The sequence below is a fragment of the Tachypleus tridentatus genome, chromosome 10, assembly GCF_004210375.1.
Source record: "Tachypleus tridentatus isolate NWPU-2018 chromosome 10, ASM421037v1, whole genome shotgun sequence".
In the NCBI taxonomy this organism is placed as follows: Eukaryota; Metazoa; Arthropoda; class Merostomata; order Xiphosura; family Limulidae; genus Tachypleus; species Tachypleus tridentatus.
The window spans coordinates 12,895,749-12,922,960 of NC_134834.1; the positions used below are offsets into that span (position 1 = coordinate 12,895,749).

Sequence of the window (27,212 nt, forward strand, 5' to 3'; positions counted from 1 at the left end):
ATAGTTCCCTTTACTTGAACACATGTCACAGTTCTCTTCACCTGACCACATGTCATAGTTCCCTTTACTTGAACACATGTCACAGTTCTCTTCACCTGACCACATGTCATAGTTCCCTTTACTTGAACACATGTCACAGTTCTCTTTACCTGACCACGTGTCACTGTTCTCTTTACCTGACAAAATGTCACAGTTCTCTTTACCTAACCACGTGTGACAGTTCTCTTCACCTGACCACATGTCACAGTTCTCTTTACCTGACCACATGTCATGGTTCCTTTACTTGGACACATGTCACGGTTCTCTTCACCTGACCACATGTCATGGTTCCTTTACTTGAACACGTGTCACAGTTCTCTTCACCTGACCACATGTCATAGTTCCCTTACTTGAACACATGTCACAGTTCTCTTCACCTGACCACATGTCATAGTTCCCTTTACTTGAACACATGTCACAATTCTCTTTACCTGACCACATGTCATAGTTCCCTTTACTTGAACACATGTCATAGTTCCCTTTACTTGAACACATGTCACAGTTCTCTTCACCTGACCACATGTCATAGTTCCCTTTACTTGAACACATGTCACAATTCTCTTTACCTGACCACGTGTCACAGTTCTCTTTACCTGACAAAATGTCACAGTTCTCTTTACCTAACCACGTGTCACAGCTCTCTTTACCTAACCACGTGTCACAGTTCACTTTACCTGACCACGTGTCACAGTTCACTTTACCTGACCACGTGTCACATTGTTCTTTACCTGGCATATTTTCACGTTATAATTTATATATTCACCTATCACATGGTCCTCCATTTTACCATATACTGCAGTGTCCTTTACGTCACCATTACTGAAGCGTCCTTCATCTGACCATATATCACAGTGTTATTCGCTGACCACACATCACACTGAACTTACCTGACCATATATCACAATGTTATTCGCTGACCACACATCACACTGAACTTACCTGACCATATATCACAGTGTTATTCGCTTACCACACATCACACTGAACTTACCTGAGCACATATCACACTGAATTTACATGACCATATATCAAAAAACCTCCTAAAGAACTGCTTACTACAGAATCATCTACCTAGCGACGTATCAACACATCTGTTACGTGACTATGCACCATAATATCTCATATGTCACACTACCGGCTCATTCATCACAGTGCCCTCTACCGGAATATAAGTCACTGTGTCCTTTATCTGACAATACGTTTGGTTTGTTTGTTTGTTTTTGAATTTCGCACAAAGCTACTCGAGGGCTATCTGTGCTAGCCGTCCCTAATTTAGCAGTGTAAGACTAGAGATAAGTCATCACCACCCACCGCCAACTCTTGGGCTACTCTTTTACCAACGAATAGTGGGATTGACCGTAACATTATAACGCCCCCACGGCTGAAAGGGGCGAGCATGTTTGGAGTGACCGGGATGCGAACCCGCGACCCTCGAATTACGAATCGCACGCCTTAACACGCTTGGCCGTGCCGGGCCCCTGACAATACGCTACGTTGTCCTGAGATATCTCTGTTTCCTTCTTTACATGTTTTATCATTTTTATCACGTTGACTTTGATGCCACTGGTTTCCTTGGAAACACAAATTCATATTGACGACACAGTCCACATCTCTAACACTTCTCTATCAGTTGTTACCCTTATTCCAAAGAAAAATGACCCTATTATTCCAAAAGAAAATTAATCCCACGAATTAGCTCTTATTTTGAAGAGATAGAGTTTCTAAAACCAAGGACTAATTTTAGATAACAACAAATGTAAAACACCAAACGTTAGACAATGTAAGTTTTAATAATTAAATGAATCAACAGCTGCGAGTCGAATTTGCTTCTGTCAGAACCAGACATTAGAGGTTATTTAGGTCGAATAATAATTTTGTTTGATAGATACTGTAAGTTCGATATTTTCATTATCACGTGCAAGTTAGCCCTCGCGAGCTCTTAACATATTTCTTTAATTAACTGGTTACGTCTTACAGAAAATGGGAAAAATCCTCGCAGTTTATTTACCAAAATTTAACAAGAGCGCCTGTCTCGAACGTGAAGAATGTCACGTGAAACTGTCGTTATCCTATGATCAAAGATCTTTCTTTTCCCCCGAGTAATACAGTTTTTAAAATGTTTACTAACTCGTCAAACGGGATCGTTTGCGTTCTAGCCATGCGCAGTTCCGTTTTTACTATTACACATTCGTATATGTCTGTAAATTAATCTGTCTCTGCGGAATAATAAAACACTCACATGAGTTTCAAAAGCGGAGAAACAAATGAAACATCAGATATGCGCAGACGTTTGAAGAACATGAATATGGAAGTTCATCAGATGTGCGCAGACGTTTGAAGAACATGAATATGGAAGTTCATTTTCGTTGCTTATTTAATACCATAGACGTCGAGTGCTATCATACACGTTTGAGAAGAAAATTTGCTTGGTTTTGGACAGAACGTATTACAAATCGATAGTTTCTTAGATTTACACGAATTAAAGAAAGAAACTTTCGCCAAAAGAAAAAATACAATTTTTTATAAAGACTCATTTTTTGTCTTGGATATTCTATACCAAGGAAGTTTTGTTTTCCAGACACGTTTGTTCCGTTTTATAGGACAAAACGTTCTTTCTTGAAACTTGGTTTAAAGGCAGACGTGGAGTCGTGACTATCGCCTAGGGCTGCGTGTTCTGAGGTCCAACATTCACGTCACGATTGCTTCAACTCGTCTCTGCACTTACTTAAAACTGTGAATGAAAGTTATTAAAATGACAGTCAATCCCGATATTCGGTTCAAAGGCTGACAAAGCACTAGTGGCGGCAGGTGCTGCTCGCTTATTTTCTTTCCTCTGTGGCCCGGCATGGCCAGGTGGATTAAGGCGTGCGACTCGTAATCTGGGGAGGTCTCGGGTTCGAATCCCCGTCACACCAAACATACTCGCCCTTTCAGCCGTGGGGGCGTTATAATGTGACGGTCAATCCCACTATTCGTTGGTAAAAGAGTAGCCCAAGAGTTGGCGGTGGGTGGTGATGACTAGCTGCCTTCCCTCTATTCTTACACTGCTAAATTAGGGACGGCTAGCACAGATAGCCCTCGAGTAGCTTTGTGCGAAATTCGAAAACAAACAAACAAACGAAAGCTATTGCCTTGAGATATATGTGTGTATTACCAAACAAACCGATAAGTTGAGGGTTTATCGGAACAAATATCTTCGTAAGTCGTAAGTGTACGGGTTATAAAAAATTTCTCATCTTGTGATTATTCTGTTTTCTCTCTTGTTTGTTTTTAACGTCACGATATTTTACGTTTGTTTGTGAAATGTTCCTGAAGAAATACAACAATATAACGTTTTTTAAGAGATCACGAGGAAAAATAAAATATTCTCGAAAACGGTCACGTGGAGTTTTTATCACAATTACATCGAACACGTGATCATATATTGAAGTTTGATAGAATAAGAAATTACATGAGAAACATTTCCTCGCTTAATGATCGGCTCGACATGGCCAGGTGGTTAAGGCACTCGCCTTGTAATCCAAGGGTCGGGGGTTCGAATCCTCGTCAAACTAAACATGCTTGCCCTTTCAGCCGTTGGGGCGTATATAGTGATTGTCAATCCAACTATTAGTTGGTGGAAGAGTAGTCCAAGAGTTGGCGGTGGGTGGTGGTGACTAGCTGCTTTCCTATACTGCTAAATTATGGATGACTAGCTCAGATAGCCTTCGTGTAGAGTTGCGCAAAATTCAAAATAAACTCACCGATCAAAATGTTCTTTGAATAAAGTTATAATTCGTTTATTTTATCTTGGAGCAACTTTCTGGGATCTTTTGAATTCAAAGTGAAGCTTGGGTGACGTGGGTCGTCACTTACACACGAACTTTATTTCTAAACAGGGCCTATCTACCAAGATTTTCTTAATCCAGAGCGGATTTTTCTAAATCCATAATAGAGTTTATGTAATGTGATTTGTAGATAATATGTAACTCTTTCTATCTATGGCCTACCTAGTGGTATTTTTTTTAATCCATATTGAATTATTAGCTATATGGATCTCTGTTATGTATAATTCTTTCTATTTAGGGCCTACCTATTGGGGACTTCTGAATCCAGAGTGGAGTTTGTGTAACATGGGTCGTCGACAGTCACCTGTAGATATTGATCCATCGATATTGTTGTTTGACCCTCATTTAAGACCCATCCACGTGGAGAACAGCAGAGTGAGTGTAACATTCGTTTAAACACCGTATTATAACAATAATAAACATTTCAGAATTGAAATCTAATCCCAGTGGACGCACCTGACAACCTCGTGCTGTTGTTGAGTATCCCAGTTATGACTTTAAAACTTATGCTGGTAAAACCTATTTACTTTTTTATAATATTTTTGTTTTGTCAAAATAAACTGAGTTTCCAGCGATCCAATCGTTTCTAATGTTCAAACTCGCCCATAGAAAGACCTTAAAAACTGACCACACATTAGGATTTAAATTGACTGGTTACCTAGGAAACATTTTAAAAAGTGACCACTTCTCCAGAAAAAGTAATTTCAAAACTTGCCAATCACCTAGTGAGTCCCCGTCGCACCAAACATGCTCGCCCATTCAGTCGTGGGGGGCGTTATAATCTGACGGTCAATTCCACTATTCGTTGATAAATAGAGTACTCCAAGAGTTGGCGGTCGGTGGTGATGAGTAGCTGCCTTCCCTCTAGTCTTACACTGCTCAGTTGGGGACGGCTAGCGCAGATAGTCCTCGTGTATCTTTGCGCAAAATTCAAAAACCAACCAACCACCTAGTGTTTGTTTATTTGTTTTGAATTTCGCGCAAAGCTACGAGGGCTATCTGCGCTAGCCTTCCCTAATTTAGCAGGTAGTCATCACCACCTACCGCCAACTCTTGGGCTACTCTTTTACCAATGAATAGTGGGATTCATCGTTACATTATAACGACTCCAAATGTTTGGTGCGACAGGGATTCGAACCCGCGACCCTCAGATTACGAGTCGAACGCCTTAATCCACCTGGCCATGCTGGGCCACCACCTAATGAAAAACTTTAATTAAAACTAGTCATTCCCTCTTATATTTATCCAAATCATATATCTGTAAAAGCTACAAAGATTTGGCTTTTCGTCTCCTTCATATCTCACAAACTGGTATGTCACGATGAATGGCCTCATTATCTGATTATTTATCAGTACATTAATCTAACCCTCAATCTGCTAATTTTGCTTCAAAACATTAGCATCTTTGACATGAGCATTGTCCAGTTCAAATAAACAGTAAATATAATATAATATATAATATAATAATAATACAATATTATTATCAGTAGATTGTATTTAAATTTCCATTTTCTAAATATCTTTCAATAATCTGCTTGTTAACCATAGTTCCTAGTGTATATGTTCAACATTGAGAATATTCAGGTCCACTACTTTCATTAGCGAGACTTTCCTTAATTTGAAATCTTTCTGTGCTTCGAAAATTAATTGAACACAAGTTATATATCGTATTTTAAGACCTTGTTTGTTCGCAATGTTCAATTCGGCGTCATAGAACTAATTACAGCTGCCACTTAGCTTATATCATAAGACGTCTTGCATAATTCTCAGGGAGTATATCTTATTCATATGGCTGGGTATTGACAAACTAAAAAGCATCACTCCCTCGGTCATATTTACATAAGTCCTTATGAATAGCAATAATAAAATGTTCTCATTTCAATAAATTCAAACATATGCAAACCATTACTGTCCATAAGTTATCTATAAAGTAACACGATAATAAATCTTACGGGTGGTTAGGTATCTAGTGACGTAACAGTTACCAGGACTTATGTGATGACTTGTACAACAATGACACATTGATTTAATGACTAGATGATAGTTATGTCACCATGTAGTGTACAAGGTAACCCGAAAAATACACAACAATAAAACTGATATTATTAATACACGTGACAAATCACAACAATAACAATATATACTAAAAACAACTACAGTCACTACCCATTGTTGTAATAATACACTATTTACCAAAAACAAGTACAGTCACTACCCATTGTTGTAATAATACACTATTTACCAAAAACAACTCGAGTCGCTACCCAATGTTGTAATAATACACTATTTACCAAAAACAACTACAGTAACTATCCATTGTTGTAATAATACACTATTTACCAATAACAACTACAGTCACTACCCATTGTTGTAATAATACACTATTTACCAAAAACAACTACAGTCACTAGCCATTGTTGTAATAATACACTATTTACCAATAACAAGTACAGTCACTACCCATTGTTGTAATAATACACTATTTACCAAAAACAACTCAGGTCACTACCCAGTGTTGTAATAATACACTGTTACCAAAACAACTACAGTAACTATCCATTGTTGTAATAATACACTATTTACCAAAAACAACTACAGTCACTACCCATTGTTGTAATAATACACTATTTACCAAAAACAACTCGAGTCGCTACCCAATGTTGTAATAATACACTATTTACCAAAAACAACTACGGTCACTATCCATTGTTGTAATAATACACTGTTTACCAATAACAACTACGGTCACTACCCATTGTTGTAATAATACACTGTTTACCAAAACAACTCAGGGTCACTGCCCATTGTTGTAATAATGCACTATTTACCAAAAACAACTACAGTCACTATCCATTGTTGTGATAATACACTATTTACCAATAACAACTACGGTCACTACCCATTGTTGTAATAATACACTATTTACCAAAACAGCTCGGTCACTACCCATTGTTGTAATAATGCACTGTTACCAATAACAACTACAGTCACTATCCATTGTTGTAATAATACACTATTTACCAAAAACAACTACAGTAACTATCCATTGTTGTAATAATACACTATTTACCAATAACAACTACAGTCACTACCCATTGTTGTAATAATACACTATTTACCAATAACAACTGGAGTCACTACCCATTGTTGTAATAATACACTATTTACCAATAACAACTGGAGTCACTACCCATTGTTGTAATAATACACTATTTACCAATAACAACTACGGTCACTACCCATTGTTGTAATAATGCACTGTTACCAATAACAACTACGGTCACTATCCATTGTTGTAATAATGCACCATTTACCAAAACAACTACGGTCACTGCCATTGTTGTAATAATACACCGTTTACCAAAAACAACTACGGTCACTATCCATTGTTGTAATAATGCACTGTTACCAATAACAACTACAGTCACTACCCATTGTTGTAATAATACACTATTTACCAATAACAACTACAGTCACTATCCATTGTTGTAATAATACACTATTTACCAATAACAACTACAGTCACTACCCATTGTTGTAATAATACACTCTTTACCAATAACAACTACAGTCACTATCCATTGTTGTAATAATACACCATTTACCAAAACAACTATAGTTACTACCCAATGTTGTAATAATACACTAGTTACCAATAACAACTACAGTCACTATCCATTGTTGTAATAATACACTGTTTACCAAAAACAACTACGGTGTCTGTTCAGTATTCTAATAATACACTATTTACCAATAACAACTACAGTCACTACTCAATGTTGTAATAATACACTATTTACCAATAACAACTACAGTCACTATCCATTGTTGTAATAATACACCAGTTACCAAAAACAACTACAGTCACTACCCATTATTGTAATAATACACCATTTACCAAAAACAACTACAGTCACTACCCATTGTTGTAATAATACACTCTTTACCAATAACAACTACAGTCACTATCCATTGTTGTAATAATACACCATTTACCAAAAACAACTAGGGTCACTATCCATTATTGTAATAATACACCATTTACCGAAAACAACTACAGTCACTACCCATTGTTGTAATAATACACTCTTTACCAATAACAACTACAGTCACTATCCATTGTTGTAATAATACACCATTTACCAAAAACAACTACAGTCACTATCCATTGTTGTAATAATAAACTATTTACCAATAACAACTACGGTCACTATCCATTGTTGTAATAATACACTATTTACCAAAACAACTAGAGTCATTCCACAATGTTGTAATAATACACTCTTTACCAATAACAACTACGGTCACTATCCATTGTTGTAATAATGCACCATTTACCAAAACAACTACGGTCACTACCCATTGTTGTAATAATACACTATTTACCATTAACAACTACAGTCACTATGCATTGTTGTAATAATACACTATTTACCAAAACAACTACAGTCACTACCCATTGTTGTAATAATACACTATTTACCAATAACAACTACAGTCACTATCCATTGTTGTAATAATACACTATTTACCAAAACAACTAGAGTCACTATCCATTGTTGTAATAATACACTATTTACCAAAAACAATTACAGTCACTATCCATTGTTGTAATAATACACTATTTACCAAAAACAACTACGGTCACTATCCATTGTTGTAATAATACACTATTTACCAATAACAACTACAGTCACTATCCATTGTTGTAATAATGCACCATTTACCAAAACAATTACAAGTCACTATCCATTGTTGTAATAATACACTATTTACCAAAACAACTACAGTCACTATCCATTGTTGTAATAATACACTGTTTACCAATAACAACTGGGTCACTACCCAATGTTGTAATAATACACTATTTACCAAAAACAACTAGAGTCATTCCACAATGTTGTAATAATACACTCTTTACCAATAACAACTACAGTCACTATCCATTGTTGTAATAATACACCATTTACCAAAAACAACTACAGTCACTACCCATTGTTGTAATAATACACTATTTACCATTAACAACTACAGTCACTATGCATTGTTGTAATAATACACTATTTACCAAAAACAACTACAGTCACTACCCATTGTTGTAATAATACACTATTTACCAATAACAACTACAGTCACTATCCATTGTTGTAATAATACACTATTTACCAAAACAACTAGAGTCACTATCCATTGTTGTAATAATACACTATTTACCAAAAACAATTACAGTCACTATCCATTGTTGTAATAATACACTATTTACCAAAAACAACTACAGTCACTATCCATTGTTGTAATAATACACTATTTACCAATAACAACTACAGTAACTATCCATTGTTGTAATAATACACCATTTACCAAAAACAATTACAGTCACTATCCATTGTTGTAATAATACACTATTTACCAAAAACAACTACAGTCACTATCCATTGTTGTAATAATACACTATTTACCAATAACAACTGGAGTCACTACCCAATGTTGTAATAATACACTATTTACCAAAAACAACTACAGTAACTATCCATTGTTGTAATAATACACTATTTACCAACAACAACTAGACTCACTACCCAATGTTGTAATAATACACTATTTACCAATAACAACTACAGTCACTATCCATTGTTGTAATAATACACCATTTACCAAAATCAACTACAGTCACTACCCATTGTGGTAATAATACACTCTTTACCAATAACAACTACAGTCACTATCCATTGTTGTAATAATACACCATTTACCAAAAACAAGTAGGGTTACTATCCATTATTGTAATAATACACCATTTACCAAAAACAACTACAGTCACTACCCATTGTTGTAATAATACACTATTTACCAATAACAACTAGAGTCACTATCCATTGTTGTAATAATACACTATTTACCAAAAACAATTACAGTCACTATCCATTGTTGTAATAATACACTATTTACCAAAAACAACTACAGTCACTATCCATTGTTGTAATAATACACTATTTACCAATAACAACTACAGTAACTATCCATTGTTGTAATAATACACCATTTACCAAAAACAATTACAGTCACTATCCATTGTTGTAATAATACACTATTTACCAAAAACAACTACAGTCACTATCCATTGTTGTAATAATACACTATTTACCAATAACAACTGGAGTCACTACCCAATGTTGTAATAATACACTATTTACCAAAAACAACTACAGTAACTATCCATTGTTGTAATAATACACTATTTACCAACAACAACTAGACTCACTACCCAATGTTGTAATAATACACTATTTACCAATAACAACTACAGTCACTATCCATTGTTGTAATAATACACCATTTACCAAAATCAACTACAGTCACTACCCATTGTGGTAATAATACACTCTTTACCAATAACAACTACAGTCACTATCCATTGTTGTAATAATACACCATTTACCAAAAACAAGTAGGGTTACTATCCATTATTGTAATAATACACCATTTACCAAAAACAACTACAGTCACTACCCATTGTTGTAATAATACACTCTTTACCAATAACAACTACAGTCACTATCCATTGTTGTAATAATACACCATTTACCAAAAACAACTACAGTCACTATCCATTGTTGTAATAATACACTATTTACCAATAACAACTACAGTCACTATCCATTGTTGTAATAATACACTATTTACCAAAAACAACTAGAGTCATTCCACAATGTTGTAATAATACACTCTTTACCAATAACAACTACAGTCACTATCCATTGTTGTAATAATACTCCATTTACCAAAAACAACTACAGTCACTATCCATTGTTGTAATAATACACCATTTACCAAAAACAACTACAGTCACTACCCATTGTTGTAATAATACACTATTTACCAATAACAACTACAGTCACTATGCATTGTTGTAATAATACACTATTTACCAAAAACAACTACAGTCACTATCCATTGTTGTAATAATACACTATTTACCAATAACAACTACAGTCACTATCCATTGTTGTAATAATACACTATTTACCAAAAACAACTAGAGTCACTACCCAATGTTGTAATAATACACTATTTACCAATAACAACTACAGTCACTATCCATTGTTGTAATAATACACCATTTACCAAAAACAATTACAGTCACTATCCATTGTTGTAATAATACACTATTTACCAAAAACAACTACAGTAACTATCCATTGTTGTAATAATACACTATTTACCAAAAACAACTGGAGTCAGTACCCAATGTTGTAATAATACACTATTTACCACAAACAACTACAGTCACTATCCATTGTTGTAATAATACACTATTTACCAATAACAACTACAGTCACTACCCATTGTTGTAATAATACACTATTTACCAATAACAACTACAGTCACTATCCATTGTTGTAATAATACACTATTTACCAAAAACAACTAGAGTCACTACCCAATGTTGTAATAATACACTATTTACCAATAACAACTACAGTCACTATCCATTGTTGTAATAATACACCATTTACCAAAAACAATTACAGTCACTATCCATTGTTGTAATAATACACTATTTACCAATAACAACTACAGTCACTATCCATTGTTGTAATAATACACCATTTACCAAAAACAATTACAGTCACTATCCATTGTTGTAATAATACACTATTTACCAAAAACAACTGCAGTCTCTGTTCAGTATTCTAATAATACACTATTTACCAAAAACAACTACAGTCTCTATTCAGTATTCTAATAATACACTATTCATCAAGTATAGAGATTCTGTAGAATGTTTATTTAATGACTCTAGCTAAACACCTTCTGGAGTACACAACTGTCATAACCTAATGTTATAGACATACTAGTTGTTCCTGGGTTATCATCTGTAATATAGAACTTATATCTCATGGAATCCAACTCTCGTTACTATATGAAGTCCTTCGCTCTTGGAATCTAACTTTAATGACGTAAATAGTTGTTTATGATCACTGTTTAAGGCCCTTAACACTCGGAATCTAACCCTAGTGATGCTGTGAATAACTTTTTTTTCTCTCCGCCATTTTAAGTAAATATTTCCTGGAAACTATAGATGATTACGAGTGTTTTCCAGTTGGCCGGATAAGAAGAATTATTTGAATACTGTCTAACTGTTTGTGCACTAATTATATGTTTGTTTGTGATGTTGAATCTAAGTTTTGTGTTTTCTTTTATTAATAACCCAGGTTTAACTAGACCAATTAAACACGTACCGACTCTTACTTGGTACAAGATCTCGTTTCAAGACACAAAATGTCCGTTACTCCAGTAGTCTCACAGTGACGGATGAAATGTTCCTTAATTATAATACTAAGCTCTTTGATATCCTGGTCGTTTCTCTGATGATTAATAAATGAAAGTATTTTCACATTTTAAAATTTATGTAGTGGCTCGTTCGGCCCGGCATGGCCAAGCGTGTTAAGGCGTGCGACCTCGTAACCTGAGGGTCGCGGGTTCGCACCCCCGTCGCGCCAAACATGCTCGCCCTTTCAGCCGTGGGGGCGTTATACTGTTACAGTCAATCCCACTATTCGCTGGTAAAAGAGTAGCCCAAGAGTTGGCGGTGGGTGGTGATGACTAGCTGCCTTCCCTCTAGTGTTACGCTGCTAAATTAGGGACGGCTAGCACAGATGGCCCTCGAGTAGCTTTGTGCGAAATTCAAAAACAAACAAACAGTGGCTCGTTGTTCGTTGTTGTCTGTAGCAATCCGTAGAAACGATAAGTAGCTACTTTTATAAAATATGTAAACATGATTTTGTGACGAATAACAAGTTTCTCCTTTTCTACTGTTTTGTTACTGAGTGAAATAGTGAAACAGACACGCTATGAAAAGACACCAAGACATGTAAACATATAGATTTGAAATACTGAAATACGCACAAAATGTATCGAAAGAGCCGACACGACGGTTCTCTATATGATCTGACCCAATGGTTTTTTAATCTGCCTGTATAGTTCTCGACGAGACTTGACCCGATGGTTCTCAACAAAACCTGCAAGTGTAGTTCTCGATAATATCTGACCCGATGGTTCTTAAGGAGACCTGAGAGTACGGTTCTCTATCTAACGTAAAGTAAGTAAAATTCATCCATGCTGGTTGTCACCAGACATTCCTTGGTTCTCATTTGAGTTGAGGGCTTTAATAGCGTGTTTATAACTTGAACTTACAGCCTGAAAAATCGAACTCCGTGATGTAGTCGGTAAATCATTGATTCCTCAAAAAGCTCCGAGAGGCGAGCTGGAACTGTCCACACGTGACATTTAATATTGTTTTAGTTTGACTAAGGACACTTGAACCATGTAAATAAAGAACATTACGAAAAATATATTTCATTGTAAATTAACTACGATGGTATGATGTGGATGAGTTACACTAGGAAACCAGATGTAACCAGTGGTATGTTGTGGATGAGTTACATTAGGAAACTAGATGTAACCAGTGGTATGTTGTGGATGAGTTACATTAGGAAACTAGATGTAACCAGTGGTATGATGTGGATGAGTTACACTAGGAAACTAGATGTAACCAGTGGTATGTTGTGGATGAGTTACACTAGGAAACTAGATGTAACTAGTGGTATGATGTGGATGAGTTACACTAGGAAACTAGATGTAACCAGTGGTATGTTGTGGATGAGTTACATTAGGAAACTAGATGTAACCAGTGGTATGTTGTGGATGAATTACACCAGGAAACTAGATGTAACCAGTGGTATGATGTGGATGAGTTACACTAGGAAACTAGATATAACTAGTGGTATGTTATGGATGAGTTACACCAGGAAACTAGATGTAACCAGTGGTATGTTGTGGATGAGTTACATTAGGAAACTAGATGTAACCAGTGGTATGATGTGGATGAGCTACACTAAAAAACTAGATGTAACCAGTAGTATGTTGTGGATGAATTACACCACGAAACTAGATGTAACCAGTGGTATGTTGTGGATGAGTTACATTAGGAAACCAGATGTAACCAGTGGTATGTTGTGGATGAATTACACCACGAAACTAGATGTAACCAGTGGTATGTTGTGGATGAGTTACATTAGGAAACCAGATGTAACCAGTGGTATGTTGTGGATGAGTTACATTAGGAAACTAGATGTAACCAGTGGTATGATGTGGATGAGTTACATTAGGAAACTAGATGTTACCAGTGGTATGTTGTGGATGAATTACACCAGGAAACTAGATGTAACCAGTGGTATGTTGTGGATGAATTACACCACGAAACTAGATGTAACCAGTGGTATGTTGTGGATGAGTTACATTAGGAAACCAGATGTAACCAGTGGTATGTTGTGGATGAGTTACATTAGGAAACTAGATGTAACCAGTGGTATGATGTGGATGAGTTACATTAGGAAACTAGATGTTACCAGTGGTATGTTGTGGATGAATTACACCAGGAAACTAGATGTAACCAGTGGTATGTTGTGGATGAGTTACATTAGGAAACTAGATGTAACCAGTTGTATGATGTGGATGAGCTACACTAAAAAACTAGATGTAACCAGTGGTATGTTGTGGATGAATTACACCAGGAAACTAGATGTAACCAGTGGTATGTTGTGGATGAGTTACATTAGGAAACTAGATGTAACCAGTGGTATGTTGTGGATGAGTTACATTAGGAAACTAGATGTAACCAGTGGTATGATGTGGATGAGTTACATTAGGAAACTAGATGTAACCAGTGGTATGATGTGGATGAGTTACATTAGGAAACTAGATGTAACCAGTGGTATGATGTGGATGAGTTACACTAGGAAACTAGATGTAACCAGTGGTATGTTGTGGATGAGTTACATTAGGAACCTAGATGTAACCAGTGGTATGTTGTGGATGAGTTACACTAGGAAACCAGATGTAACCAGTGGTATGTTGTGGATGAGTTACATTAGGAAACTAGATGTAACTAGTGGTATGATGTGGATGAGTTACACTAGGAAACTAGATGTAACCAGTGGTATGATGTGGATGAATTACATTAGGAAACTAGATGTAACTAGTGGAATGATGTGGATGAGTTACATTAGGAAACTAGATGTAACCAGTGGTATGATGTGGATGAATTACACCAGGAAACCAGATGTAACCAGTAATATGTTGTGGATGAGTTACATTAGGAAACTAGATGTAACCAGTGGTATGATGTGGATGAATTACATTAGGACACTAGATGTAACCAGTGGCATGTTGTGGATGAATTACATTACGACACTAGATGTAACCAGTGGTATGATGTGGATGAGTTACACTAGGAAACTAGATGTAACTAGTGGAATGATGTGGATGAATTACACCAGGAAACCAGATGTAACCAGTGGTATGTTGTGGATGAGTTACATTAGGAAACTAGATGTAACCAGTGGTATGATGTGGATGAATTACATTAGGAAACCAGATGTAACCAGGGGTATGATGTGGATGAGTTACATAAGGAAACCAGATGTAACCAGTGGTATGTTGTGGATGAGTTACATTAGGAAACTAGATGTAACCAGTGGTATGATGTGGATGAGTTACACTAGGAAACTAGATATAACTAGTGGTATGTTGTGGATGAGTTACACCAGCAAACTAGATGTAACCAGTGGTATGTTGTGGATGAGTTACATTAAGAAACTAGATGTAACCAGTGGTATGATGTGGATGAGCTACACTAAAAAACTAGATGTAACCAGTAGTATGTTGTGGATGAATTACACCACGAAACTAGATGTAACCAGTGGTATGTTGTGGATGAGTTACATTAGGAAACCAGATGTAACCAGTGGTATGTTGTGGATGAGTTACATTAGGAAACCAGATGTAACCAGTGGTATGTTGTGGATGAGTTACATTAGGAAACTAGATGTAACCAGTGGTATGATGTGGATGAGTTACATTAGGAAACTAGATGTTACCAGTGGTATGTTGTGGATGAATTACACCAGGAAACTAGATGTAACCAGTGGTATGTTGTGGATGAGTTACATTAGGAAACTAGATGTAAGCAGTGGTATGATGTGGATGAGCTACACTAAAAAACTAGATGTAACCAGTGGTATGTTGTGGATGAATTACACCAGGAAACTAGATGTAACCAGTGGTATGTTGTGGATGAGTTACATTAGGAAACCAGATGTAAAAAGTGGTATGTTGTGGATGAGTTACATTAGGAAACCAGATGTAACCAGTGGTATGTTGTGGATGAGTTACATTAGGAAACTAGATGTAACCAGTGGTATGATGTGGATGAGTTACACTAGGAAACTAGATGTAACTAGTGGTATGTTGTGGATGAGTTACACTAGGAAACCAGATGTAACCAGTGGTATGTTGTGGATGAGTTACATTAGGAAACCAGATGTAACCAGTGGTATGTTGTGGATGAGTTACATTAGGAAACTAGATGTAACCAGTGGTATGATGTGGATGAGTTACACTAGGATACCAGATGTAAACAGTGGTATGTTGTGGATGAATTACATTAGGAAACTAGATGTAACCAGTGGTATGATGTGGATGAGTTACACTAGGAAACCAGATGTAACCAGTGGTATGTTGTGGATGAGTTACATTAGGAAACTAGATGTAACCAGTGGTATGTTGTGGATGAATTACATTAGGAAACCAGATGTAACCAGTGGTATGTTGTGGATGAGTTACATTAGGAAACCAGATGTAACCAGTGGTATGTTGTGGATGAGTTACATTAGGAAACTAGATGTAACCAGTGGTATGTTGTGGATGAGTTACATTAGGAAACTAGATGTAACCAGTGGTATGATGTGGATGAGTTACACTAGGAAACCAGATGTAACCAGTGGTATGTTGTGGATGAATTACATTAGGAAACTAGATGTAACCAGTGGTATGATGTGGATGAGTTACACTAGGAAACCAGATGTAACCAGTGGTATGTTGTGGATGAGTTACATTAGGAAACTAGATGTAACCAGTGGTATGTTGTGGATGAATTACATTAGGAAACCAGATGTAACCAGTGGTATGTTGTGGATGAGTTACATTAGGAAACCAGATGTAACCAGTGGTATGTTGTGGATAAGTTACATTAGGAAAGTAGATGTAACCAGTGGTATGATGTGGATGAGTTACACTAGGAAACTAGATGTAACCAGTGGTATGATGTGGATGAGTTACATTAGGAAACTAGATGTAACCAGTGGTATGATGTGGATGAATTACATTAGGAAACTAGATGTAACCAGTGGTATGTTTTTGATGAGTTACATTAGGAAACTAGATGTAACCAGTGGTATGTAGTGGATGAGTTACACTAGGAAACTAGATGTAACCAGTGGTATGTTGTGGATGAATTACATTAGGAAACTAGATGTAACCAGTGGTATGTTGTGGATGAGTTACATTAGGAAACTAGATGTAACCAGTGGTATGATGTGGATGAGTTACACTAGGAAACCAGATGTAACCAGTGGTATGTTGTGGATGAATTACATTAGGAAACTAGATGTAACCAGTGGTATGATGTGGATGAGTTACACTAGGAAACCAGATGTAACCAGTGGTATGTTGTGGATGAGTTACATTAGGAAACTAGATGTCACCAGTGGTATATTTGTGGATGAGTTACATTAGGAAACTAGATGTAATTAGTGGTATGATGTGGATGAGTTACACTAGGAAACCAGATGTAACCAGTGGTATGTTGTGGATGAGTTACATTAGGAAACTAGATGTAACCAGTGGTATGTTGTGGATGAGTTACATTAGGAAACCAGATGTAACCAGTGGTATGTTGTGGATGAGTTACATTAGGAAACTAGATGTAACCAGTGGTATGTTGTGGATGAATTACATTAGGAAACTAGATGTAACTAGTGGTATGTTGTGGATGAGTTACACTAGGAAACTAGATGTAACCAGTGGTATGATGTGGATGAGTTACACTAGGAAACTAGATGTAACCAGTGGTATGATGTGGATGAATTACATTAGGAAACTAGATGTAACCAGTGGTATGTTGTTGATGAGTTACACTAGGAAACTAGATGTAACCAGTGGTATGTTGTGGATGAGTTACACTAGGAAACTAGATGTAACTAGTGGTATGTTGTGGATGAGTTACACTAGGAAACTAGATGTAACCAGTGGTATGATGTGGATGAGTTACCCTAGGAAACTAGATGTAACCAGTGGTATGATGTGGATGAATTACATTAGGAAACTAGATGTAACCAGTGGTATGTTTTTGATGAGTTACATTAGGAAACTAGATGTAACCAGTGGTATGTAGTGGATGAGTTACACTAGGAAACTAGATGTAACCAGTGGTATGTTGTGGATGAATTACATTAGGAAACTAGATGTAACCAGTGGTATGTTGTGGATGAGTTACATTAGGAAACTAGATGTAACCAGTGGTATGATGTGGATGAGTTACACTAGGAAACCAGATGTAACCAGGGGTATGTTGTGGATGAATTACATTAGGAAACTAGATGTAACCAGTGGTATGATGTGGATGAGTTACACTAGGAAACCAGATGTAACCAGTGGTATGTTGTGGATGAGTTACATTAGGAAACTAGATGTAACCAGTGGTATGTTGTGGATGAGTTACATTAGGAAACTAGATGTAACCAGTGGTATGATGTGGATGAGTTACACTAGGAAACCAGATGTAACCAGTGGTATGTTGTGGATGAGTTACATTAGGAAACTAGATGTAACCAGTGGTATGTTGTGGATGAGTTACATTAGGAAACCAGATGTAACCAGTGGTATGTTGTGGATGAGTTACATTAGGAAACTAGATGTAACCAGTGGTATGTTGTGGATGAATTACATTAGGAAACTAGATGTAACTAGTGGTATGTTGTGGATGAGTTACACTAGGAAACTAGATGTAACCAGTGGTATGATGTGGATGAGTTACACTAGGAAACTAGATGTAACCAGTGGTATGATGTGGATGAATTACATTAGGAAACTAGATGTAACCAGTGGTATGTTGTTGATGAGTTACACTAGGAAACTAGATGTAACCAGTGGTATGTTGTGGATGAGTTACACTAGGAAACTAGATGTAACCAGTGGTATGATGTGGATGAATTACATTAGGAAACTAGATGTAACCAGTGGTATGTTGTGGATGAGTTACATTAGGAAACCAGATGTAACCAGTGGTATGATGTGGATGAGTTACATTAGGAAACTAGATGTAACCAGTGGTATGATGTGGGTGAATTACATTAGGAAACTAGATGTAACTAGTGGTATGTTGTGGATGAGTTACATTAGGAAACTAGATGTAACCAGTGGTATGTTGTGGATGAGTTACATTAGGAAACCAGATGTAACCAGTGGTATGTTGTGGATGAGTTACATTAGGAAACTAGATGTAACCAGTGGTATGATGTGGATGAGTTACACTAGGAAACTAGATATAACTAGTGGTATGTTGTGGATAAGTTACACCAGCAAACTAGATGTAACCAGTGGTATGTTGTGGATGAGTTACATTAAGAAACTAGATGTAACCAGTGGTATGATGTGGATGAGTTACACTAAAAAACTAGATGTAACCAGTGGTATGTTGTGGATGAATTACATTAGGAAACTAGATGTAACCAGTGGTATGTTGTGGATGAGTTACATTAGGAAACCAGATGTAACCAGTGGTATGTTGTGGATGAGTTACATTAGGAAACCAGATGTAACCAGTGGTATGTTGTGGATGAGTTACATTAGGAAACTAGATGTAACCAGTGGTATGATGTGGATGAGTTACATTAGGAAACTAGATGTTACCAGTGGTATGTTGTGGATGAATTACACCAGGAAACTAGATGTAACCAGTGGTATGTTGTGGATGAGTTACATTAGGAAACCAGATGTAACCAGTGGTATGTTGTGGATGAGTTACATTAGGAAACCAGATGTAACCAGTGGTATGTTGTGGATGAATTACATTAGGAAACTAGATGTAACTAGTGGTATGTTGTGGATGAGTTACACTAGGAAACTAGATGTAACCAGTGGTATGATGTGGATGAGTTACACTAGGAAACTAGATGTAACCAGTGGTATGATGTGGATGAATTACATTAGGAAACTAGATGTAACCAGTGGATGTTGTTGATGAGTTACACTAGGAAACTAGATGTAACCAGTGGTATGATGTGGATGAGTTACACTAGGAAACTAGATGTAACCAGTGGTATGATGTGGATGAGTTACACTAGGAAACTAGATGTAACCAGTGGTATGATTTGGATGAATTACATTAGGAAACTAGATGTAACCAGTGGTATGTTGTTGATGAGTTACACTAGGAAACTAGATGTAACCAGTGGTATGTTGTGGATGAGTTACACTAGGAAACTAGATGTAACCAGTGGTATGATGTGGATGAATTACATTAGGAAACTAGATGTAACCAGTGGTATGTTGTGGATGAGTTACATTAGGAAACCAGATGTAACCAGTGGTATGATGTGGATGAGTTACATTAGGAAACTAGATGTAACCAGTGGTATGATGTGGGTGAATTACATTAGGAAACTAGATGTAACTAGTGGTATGATGTGGATGAGTTACACTAGGAAACTAGATGTAACCAGTGGTATGTTGTGGATGAGTTACACTAGGAAACTAGATGTAACCAGTGGTATGTTGTGGATGAGTTACATTAGGAAAATAGATGTAACCAGTGGTATGTTGTGGATGAGTTACACTAGGAAACTAGATGTAACCAGTGGTATGGTGTGGATGAATTACATTAGGAAACTAGATGTAACTAGTGGTATGATGTGGATGAGTTACACTAGGAAACTCGATGTAACCAGTGGTATGTTGTGGATGAGTTACACTAGGAAACCAGATGTAACCAGTGGTATGCTGTGGATGAATTACATTAGGAAACTAGATGTAACCAGTGGTATGTTGTGGATGAGTTACATTAGGAAACTAGATGTAACTAGTGGTATGATGTGGATGAGTTACACTAGGAAACTAGATGTAACCAGTGGTATGATGTGGATGAATTACATTAGGAAACTATATGTAACTAGTGGTATGATGTGGATGAGTTACATTAGGAAACTAGATGTAACCAGTGGTATGATGTGGATGAATTACACCAGGAAACCAGATGTAACCAGTGGTATGTTGTGGATGAGTTACATTAGGTAACTAGATGTAACCAGTGGTATGATGTGGATGAATTACATTAGGACACTAGATGTAATCAGTGGCATGTTGTGGATGAATTACATTACGACACTAGATGTAACCAGTGGTATGATGTGGATGAGTTACACTAGGAAACTAGATGTAACTAGTGGTATGATGTGGATGAATTACACCAGGAATCCAGATGTAACCAGTGGTATGTTGTGGATGAGTTACATTAGGAAACTAGATGTAACCAGTGGTATGATGTGGATGAATTACATTAGGAAACCAGATGTAACCAGTGGTATGATGTGGATGAGTTACATTAGGAAACCAGATGTAACCAGTGGCATGTTGTGGATGAGTTACATTAGGAAACTAGATGTAACCAGTGGTATGTTGTGGATGAGTTACATTAGGAAACTAGATGTAACCAGTGGTATGATGTGGATGAGTTACACTAGGAAACTTGATGTAACCAGTGGTATGATGTGGATGAGTTACACTAGGAAACTAGATCTAACCAGTGGTATGATGTGGATGAATTACATTAGGAAACTAGATGTAACCAGTGGTATGTTGTTGATGAGTTACACTAGGAAACTAGATGTAACCAGTGGTATGTTGTGGATGAGTTACACTAGGAAACTAGATGTAACCAGTGGTATGATGTGGATGAATTACATTAGGAAACTAGATGTAACCAGTGGTATGTTGTGGATGAGTTACATTAGGAAACCAGATGTAACCAGTGGTATGATGTGGATGAGTTACACTAGGAAACTAGATGTAACCAGTGGTATGTTGTGGATGAGTTACACTAGGAAACTAGATGTAACCAGTGGTATGTTGTGGATGAGTTACATTAGGAAACTAGATGTAACCAGTGGTATGTTGTGGATGAGTTACATTAGGAAACTAGATGTAACCAGTGGTATGTTGTGGATGAGTTGCATCAGGAAACTAGATGTAACCAGTGGTATGTTGTGGATGAGTTACATTAGGAAACTAGAAGTAACCAGTGGTATGCTGTGGATGAGTTACATTAGGAAACTAGATGTAACCAATGGTATGATGTGGATGAGTTACACTAGGAAACAAGATGTAACCAATGGTATGATGTGGATGAGTTACATTATGAAACTAGATGTAACCAGTGGTATGATGTGGATGAGTTACATTAGGAATCTAGATGTAACCAGTGGTATGATGTGGATGAATTACATTAGGACACTATATGTAACCAGTGGTATGATGTGGATGAGTTACACTAGGAAACTAGATGTAACTAGTGGTATGATGTGGATGAGTTACACTAGGAAACTAGATGTAACCAGTGGTATGTTGTGGATGAGTTACATTAGGAAACTAGATGTAACTAGTGGCATGTTGTGGATGAGTTACATTAGGAAACCAGATGTAACCAGTGGTATGTTGTGGATGAGTTACACTAGGAAACTAGATGTAACCAGTGGTATGTTGTGGATGAGTTACACTAGGAAACTAGATGTAACCAGTGGTATGTTGTGGATGAGTTACATTAGGAAACTAGATGTAACCAGTGGTATGTTGTGGATGAGTTACACTAGGAAACTAGATGTAACTAGTGGTATGATGTGGATGAGTTACACTAGGAAACTAGATGTAACCAGTGGTATGATGTGGATGAGTTACACTAGGAAACTGGATGTAACCAATGGTATGATGTGGATGAGTTACATTATGAAACTAGATGTAACCAGTGGTATGATGTGGATGAGTTACATTAGGAAACTAGATGTAACCAATGGTATGATGTGGATGAGTTACATTATGAAACTAGATGTAACCAGTGGTATGTTGTGGATGAGTTACACTAGGAAACTAGATGTTACAAGTGGTATGATGTGGATGAATTACATTAGGAAACTAGATGTAACTAGTGGTATGATGTGGATGAATTACATTAGGACACTACATGTAACCAGTGGTATGATGTGAATGAATTACACCAGGAAACTAGATGTAACCAGTGGTATGTTGTGGATGAGTTACATTAGGAAACTAGATGTAACCAGTGGTATGATGTGGATGAATTACATTAGGACACTACATGTAACCAGTGGTATGATGTGAATGAATTACACCAGGAAACTAGATGTAACCAGTGGTATGTTGTGGATGAGTTACATTAGGAAACTAGATGTAACCAGTGGTATGATGTGGATGAGTTACATTGGGAAACTAGATGTAACCAGTGGTATGTTGTGGATGAGTTACATTGGGAATCTAGATGTAACCAGTGGTATGATGTGGGTGAATTACACCGGGAAACCAGATGTAACCAGTGGTATGTTGTGGATGAGTTACATTAGGAAACTAGATGTAACTAGTGGTATGATGTGGATGAGTTACATTGGGAAACTAGATGTAACCAGTGGTATGTTGTGGATGAGTTACATTGGGAAACTAGATGTAACCAGTGGTATGATGTGGGTGAATTACACCGGGAAACCAGATGTAACCAGTGGTATGTTGTGGATGAGTTACATTATGAAACTAGATGTAACTAGTGGTATGATGTGGATGAGTTACATTAGGAAACTAGATGTAACCAGTGGTATGATGTGGATGAATTACATTAGGACACTAGATGTAACCTGTGGTATGATGTGGATGAATTACATTAGAACACTAGATGTAACCTGTGGTATGATGTGGATGAGTTACACTAGGAAATTAGATGTTACCAGTGGCATGTTGTGGGTGAGTTACATTAGGAAACTAGATGTAACCAGTGGTATGTTGTGGATGAGTTACATTAGGAAACTAGATGTAACTAGTGGCATGTTGTGGATGAGTTACATTAAGAAACTAGATGTAACCAGTGGTATGATGTGGATGAATTACATTAGGACACTAGATGTAACCAGTGGTATGATGTGAATGAGTTACACTAGGAAACTAGATGTTACCAGTGGCATGTTGTGGGTGAGTTACATTAGGAAACTAGATGTAACCAGTAGTATGATGTGGATGAATTACACCAGGAAACCAGATGTAACCAGTGGTATGTTGTGGATGAGATACGTTAGGAAACTAGATGTAACCAGTGGTATGATGTGGATGAATTACATTAGGAATTTAGATGTAACTAGTGGTATGATGTGGATGAATTACATTAGGAAACTACATGTAACCAGTGGTATGATGTGAATGAATTACACCAGGAAACTAGATGTAACCAGTGGTATTTTGTGGATGAGTTACACTAGGAAACTAGATGTTACCAGTGGCATGTTGTGGGTGAGTTACATTAGGAAACTAGATGTAACCAGTGGTATGTTGTGGATGAGTTACATTAGGAAACTAGATGTAACCATTGGTATGATGTGGATGAGTTACATTAGGAAACTAGATGTAACTAGTGGCATGTTGTGGATGAGTTACATTAGGAAACTAGATGTAACTAGTGGTATGATGTGGATGAATTACATTGGGACACTAGATGTAACCAGTGGTATGATGTGAATGAGTTACACTAGGAAACTAGATGTTACCAGTGGCATGTTGTGGATGAGTTACATTAGGAAACTAGATGTAACCAGTGGTATGTTGTGGATGAGTTACATTAGGAAACTAGATGTAACCAGTGGTATGTTGTGGATGAGTTACATTAGGAAACTAGATGTAACCAGTGGTATGATGTGGATGAGTTACATTGGGAAACTAGATGTAACCAGTGGTATGTTGTGGATGAGTTACATTGGGAAACTAGATGTAACCAGTGGTATGATGTGGGTGAATTACATTAGGAAACTAGATGTAACTAGTGGTATGATGTGGATGAGTTACATTAGGAAACTAGATGTAACCAGTGGTATGTTGTGGATGAGTTACATTGGGAAACTAGATGTAACCAGTGGTATGTTGTGGATGAGTTACATTATGAAACTAGATGTAACTAGTGGTATGATGTGGATGAGTTACATTAGGAAACTAGATGTAACCAGTGGTATGATGTGGATGAATTACACCAGGAAACCAGATGTAACCAGTGGTATGTTGTGGATGAGTTACATTATGAAACTAGATGTAACTAGTGGTATGATGTGGATGAGTTACATTAGGAAACTAGATGTAACCAGTGGTATGATGTGGATGAATTACACCAGGAAACCAGATGTAACCAGTGGTATGTTGTGGATGAGTTACATTAGGAAACTAGATGTAACCAGTGGTATGATGTGGATGAATTACATTAGGACACTAGATGTAACCAGTGGTATGATGTGGATGAGTTACACTAGGAAACTAGATGTTACCAGTGGCATGTTGTGGGTGAGTTACATTAGGAAACTAGATGTAACCAGTGGTATGTTGTGGATGAGTTACATTAAAAAACTAGATGTAACCATTGGTATGATGTGGATGAGTTACATTAGGAAACTAGATGTAACTAGTGGCATGTTGTGGATGAGTTACATTAGGAAACTAGATGTAACCATTGGCATGATGTGGATGAGTTACATTAGGAAACTAGATGTAACTAGTGGCATGTTGTCGATGAGTTACATTAGGAAACTAGATGTAACCAGTGGTATGATGTGGATGAATTACATTAGGACACTAGATGTAACTAGTGGCATGATGTGGATGAGTTACATTAGGAAACTAGATGTAACCATTGGTATGATGTGGATGAGTTACATTAGAAACTAGATGTAACTAGTGGCATGTTGTGGATGAGTTACATTAGGAAACTTGATGTAACTAGTGGTATGATGTGGATGAGTTACATTATGAAACTAGATGTAACCAGTGGTATGATGTGGATGAATTACATTAGGACACTAGATGTAACCAGTGGTATGATGTGAATGAGTTACACTAGGAAACTAGATGTTACCAGTGGCATGTTGTGGGTGAGTTACATTAGGAAACTAGATGTAACCAGTGGTATGATGTGGATGAATTACACCAGGAAACCAGATGTAACCAGTGGTATGTTGTGGATGAGATACGTTAGGAAACTAGATGTAACCAGTGGTATGATGTGGATGAATTACATTAGGAATTTAGATGTAACTAGTGGTATGATGTGGATGAATTACATTAGGACACTACATGTAACCAGTGGTATGATGTGAATGAATTACACCAGGAAACTAGATGTAACCAGTGGTATTTTGTGGATGAGTTACACTAGGAAACTAGATGTTACCAGTGGCATGTTGTGGGTGAGTTACATTAGGAAACTAGATGTAACCAGTGGTATGTTGTGGATGAGTTACATTAGGAAACTAGATGTAACCATTGGTATGATGTGGATGAGTTACATTAGGAAACTAGATGTAACTAGTGGCATGTTGTGGATGAGTTACATTAGGAAACTAGATGTAACTAGTGGTATGATGTGGATGAATTACATTGGGACACTAGATGTAACCAGTGGTATGATGTGAATGAGTTACACTAGGAAACTAGATGTTACCAGTGGCATGTTGTGGATGAGTTACATTAGGAAACTAGATGTAACCAGTCGTATGATGTGGATGAATTACATTAGGAAACTAGATGTAACTAGTGGTATGATGTGGATGAATTATATTAGGACACTACATGTAACCAGTGGTATGATGTGAATGAATTACACCAGTTAACTAGATGTAACCAGTGGTATGTTGTGGATGAGTTACATTAGGAAACTAGATGTAACCAGTGGTATGTTGTGGATGAGTTACATTAGGAAACTAGATGTAACCAGTGGTATGATGTGGATGAGTTACATTGGGAAACTAGATGTAACCAGTGGTATGTTGTGGATGAGTTACATTGGGAAACTAGATGTAACCAGTGGTATGATGTGGGTGAATTACATTAGGAAACTAGATGTAACTAGTGGTATGATGTGGATGAGTTACATTGGGAAACTAGATGTAACCAGTGGTATGTTGTGGATGAGTTACATTGGGAAACTAGATGTAACCAGTGGTATGATGTGGGTGAATTACACCGGGAAACCAGATGTAACCAGTGGTATGTTGTGGATGAGTTACATTATGAAACTAGATGTAACTAGTGGTATGATGTGGATGAGTTACATTAGGAAACTAGATGTAACCAGTGGTATGATGTGGATGAATTACACCAGGAAACCAGATGTAACCAGTGGTATGTTGTGGATGA

General features: G+C 36.9%; 1 protein-coding gene across 1 annotated transcript in view; it reads left to right on the plus strand.

Moving 5' to 3' along the window:
* The first annotated feature begins 1,143 nt into the window (after window positions 1–1,143).
* LOC143227964 (putative carbonic anhydrase-like protein 2) overlaps window positions 1,144–27,212 on the plus strand; it is a 109,841-nt gene continuing 83,772 nt past the window's right edge. Inside the window, exons 1-2 of the mRNA XM_076459315.1 lie at window positions 1,144–1,243; window positions 4,105–4,241. Coding sequence (XP_076315430.1) covers window positions 1,144–1,243; window positions 4,105–4,241 — 237 coding nt within the window. The remainder of the gene's footprint in view (window positions 1,244–4,104; window positions 4,242–27,212) is intronic.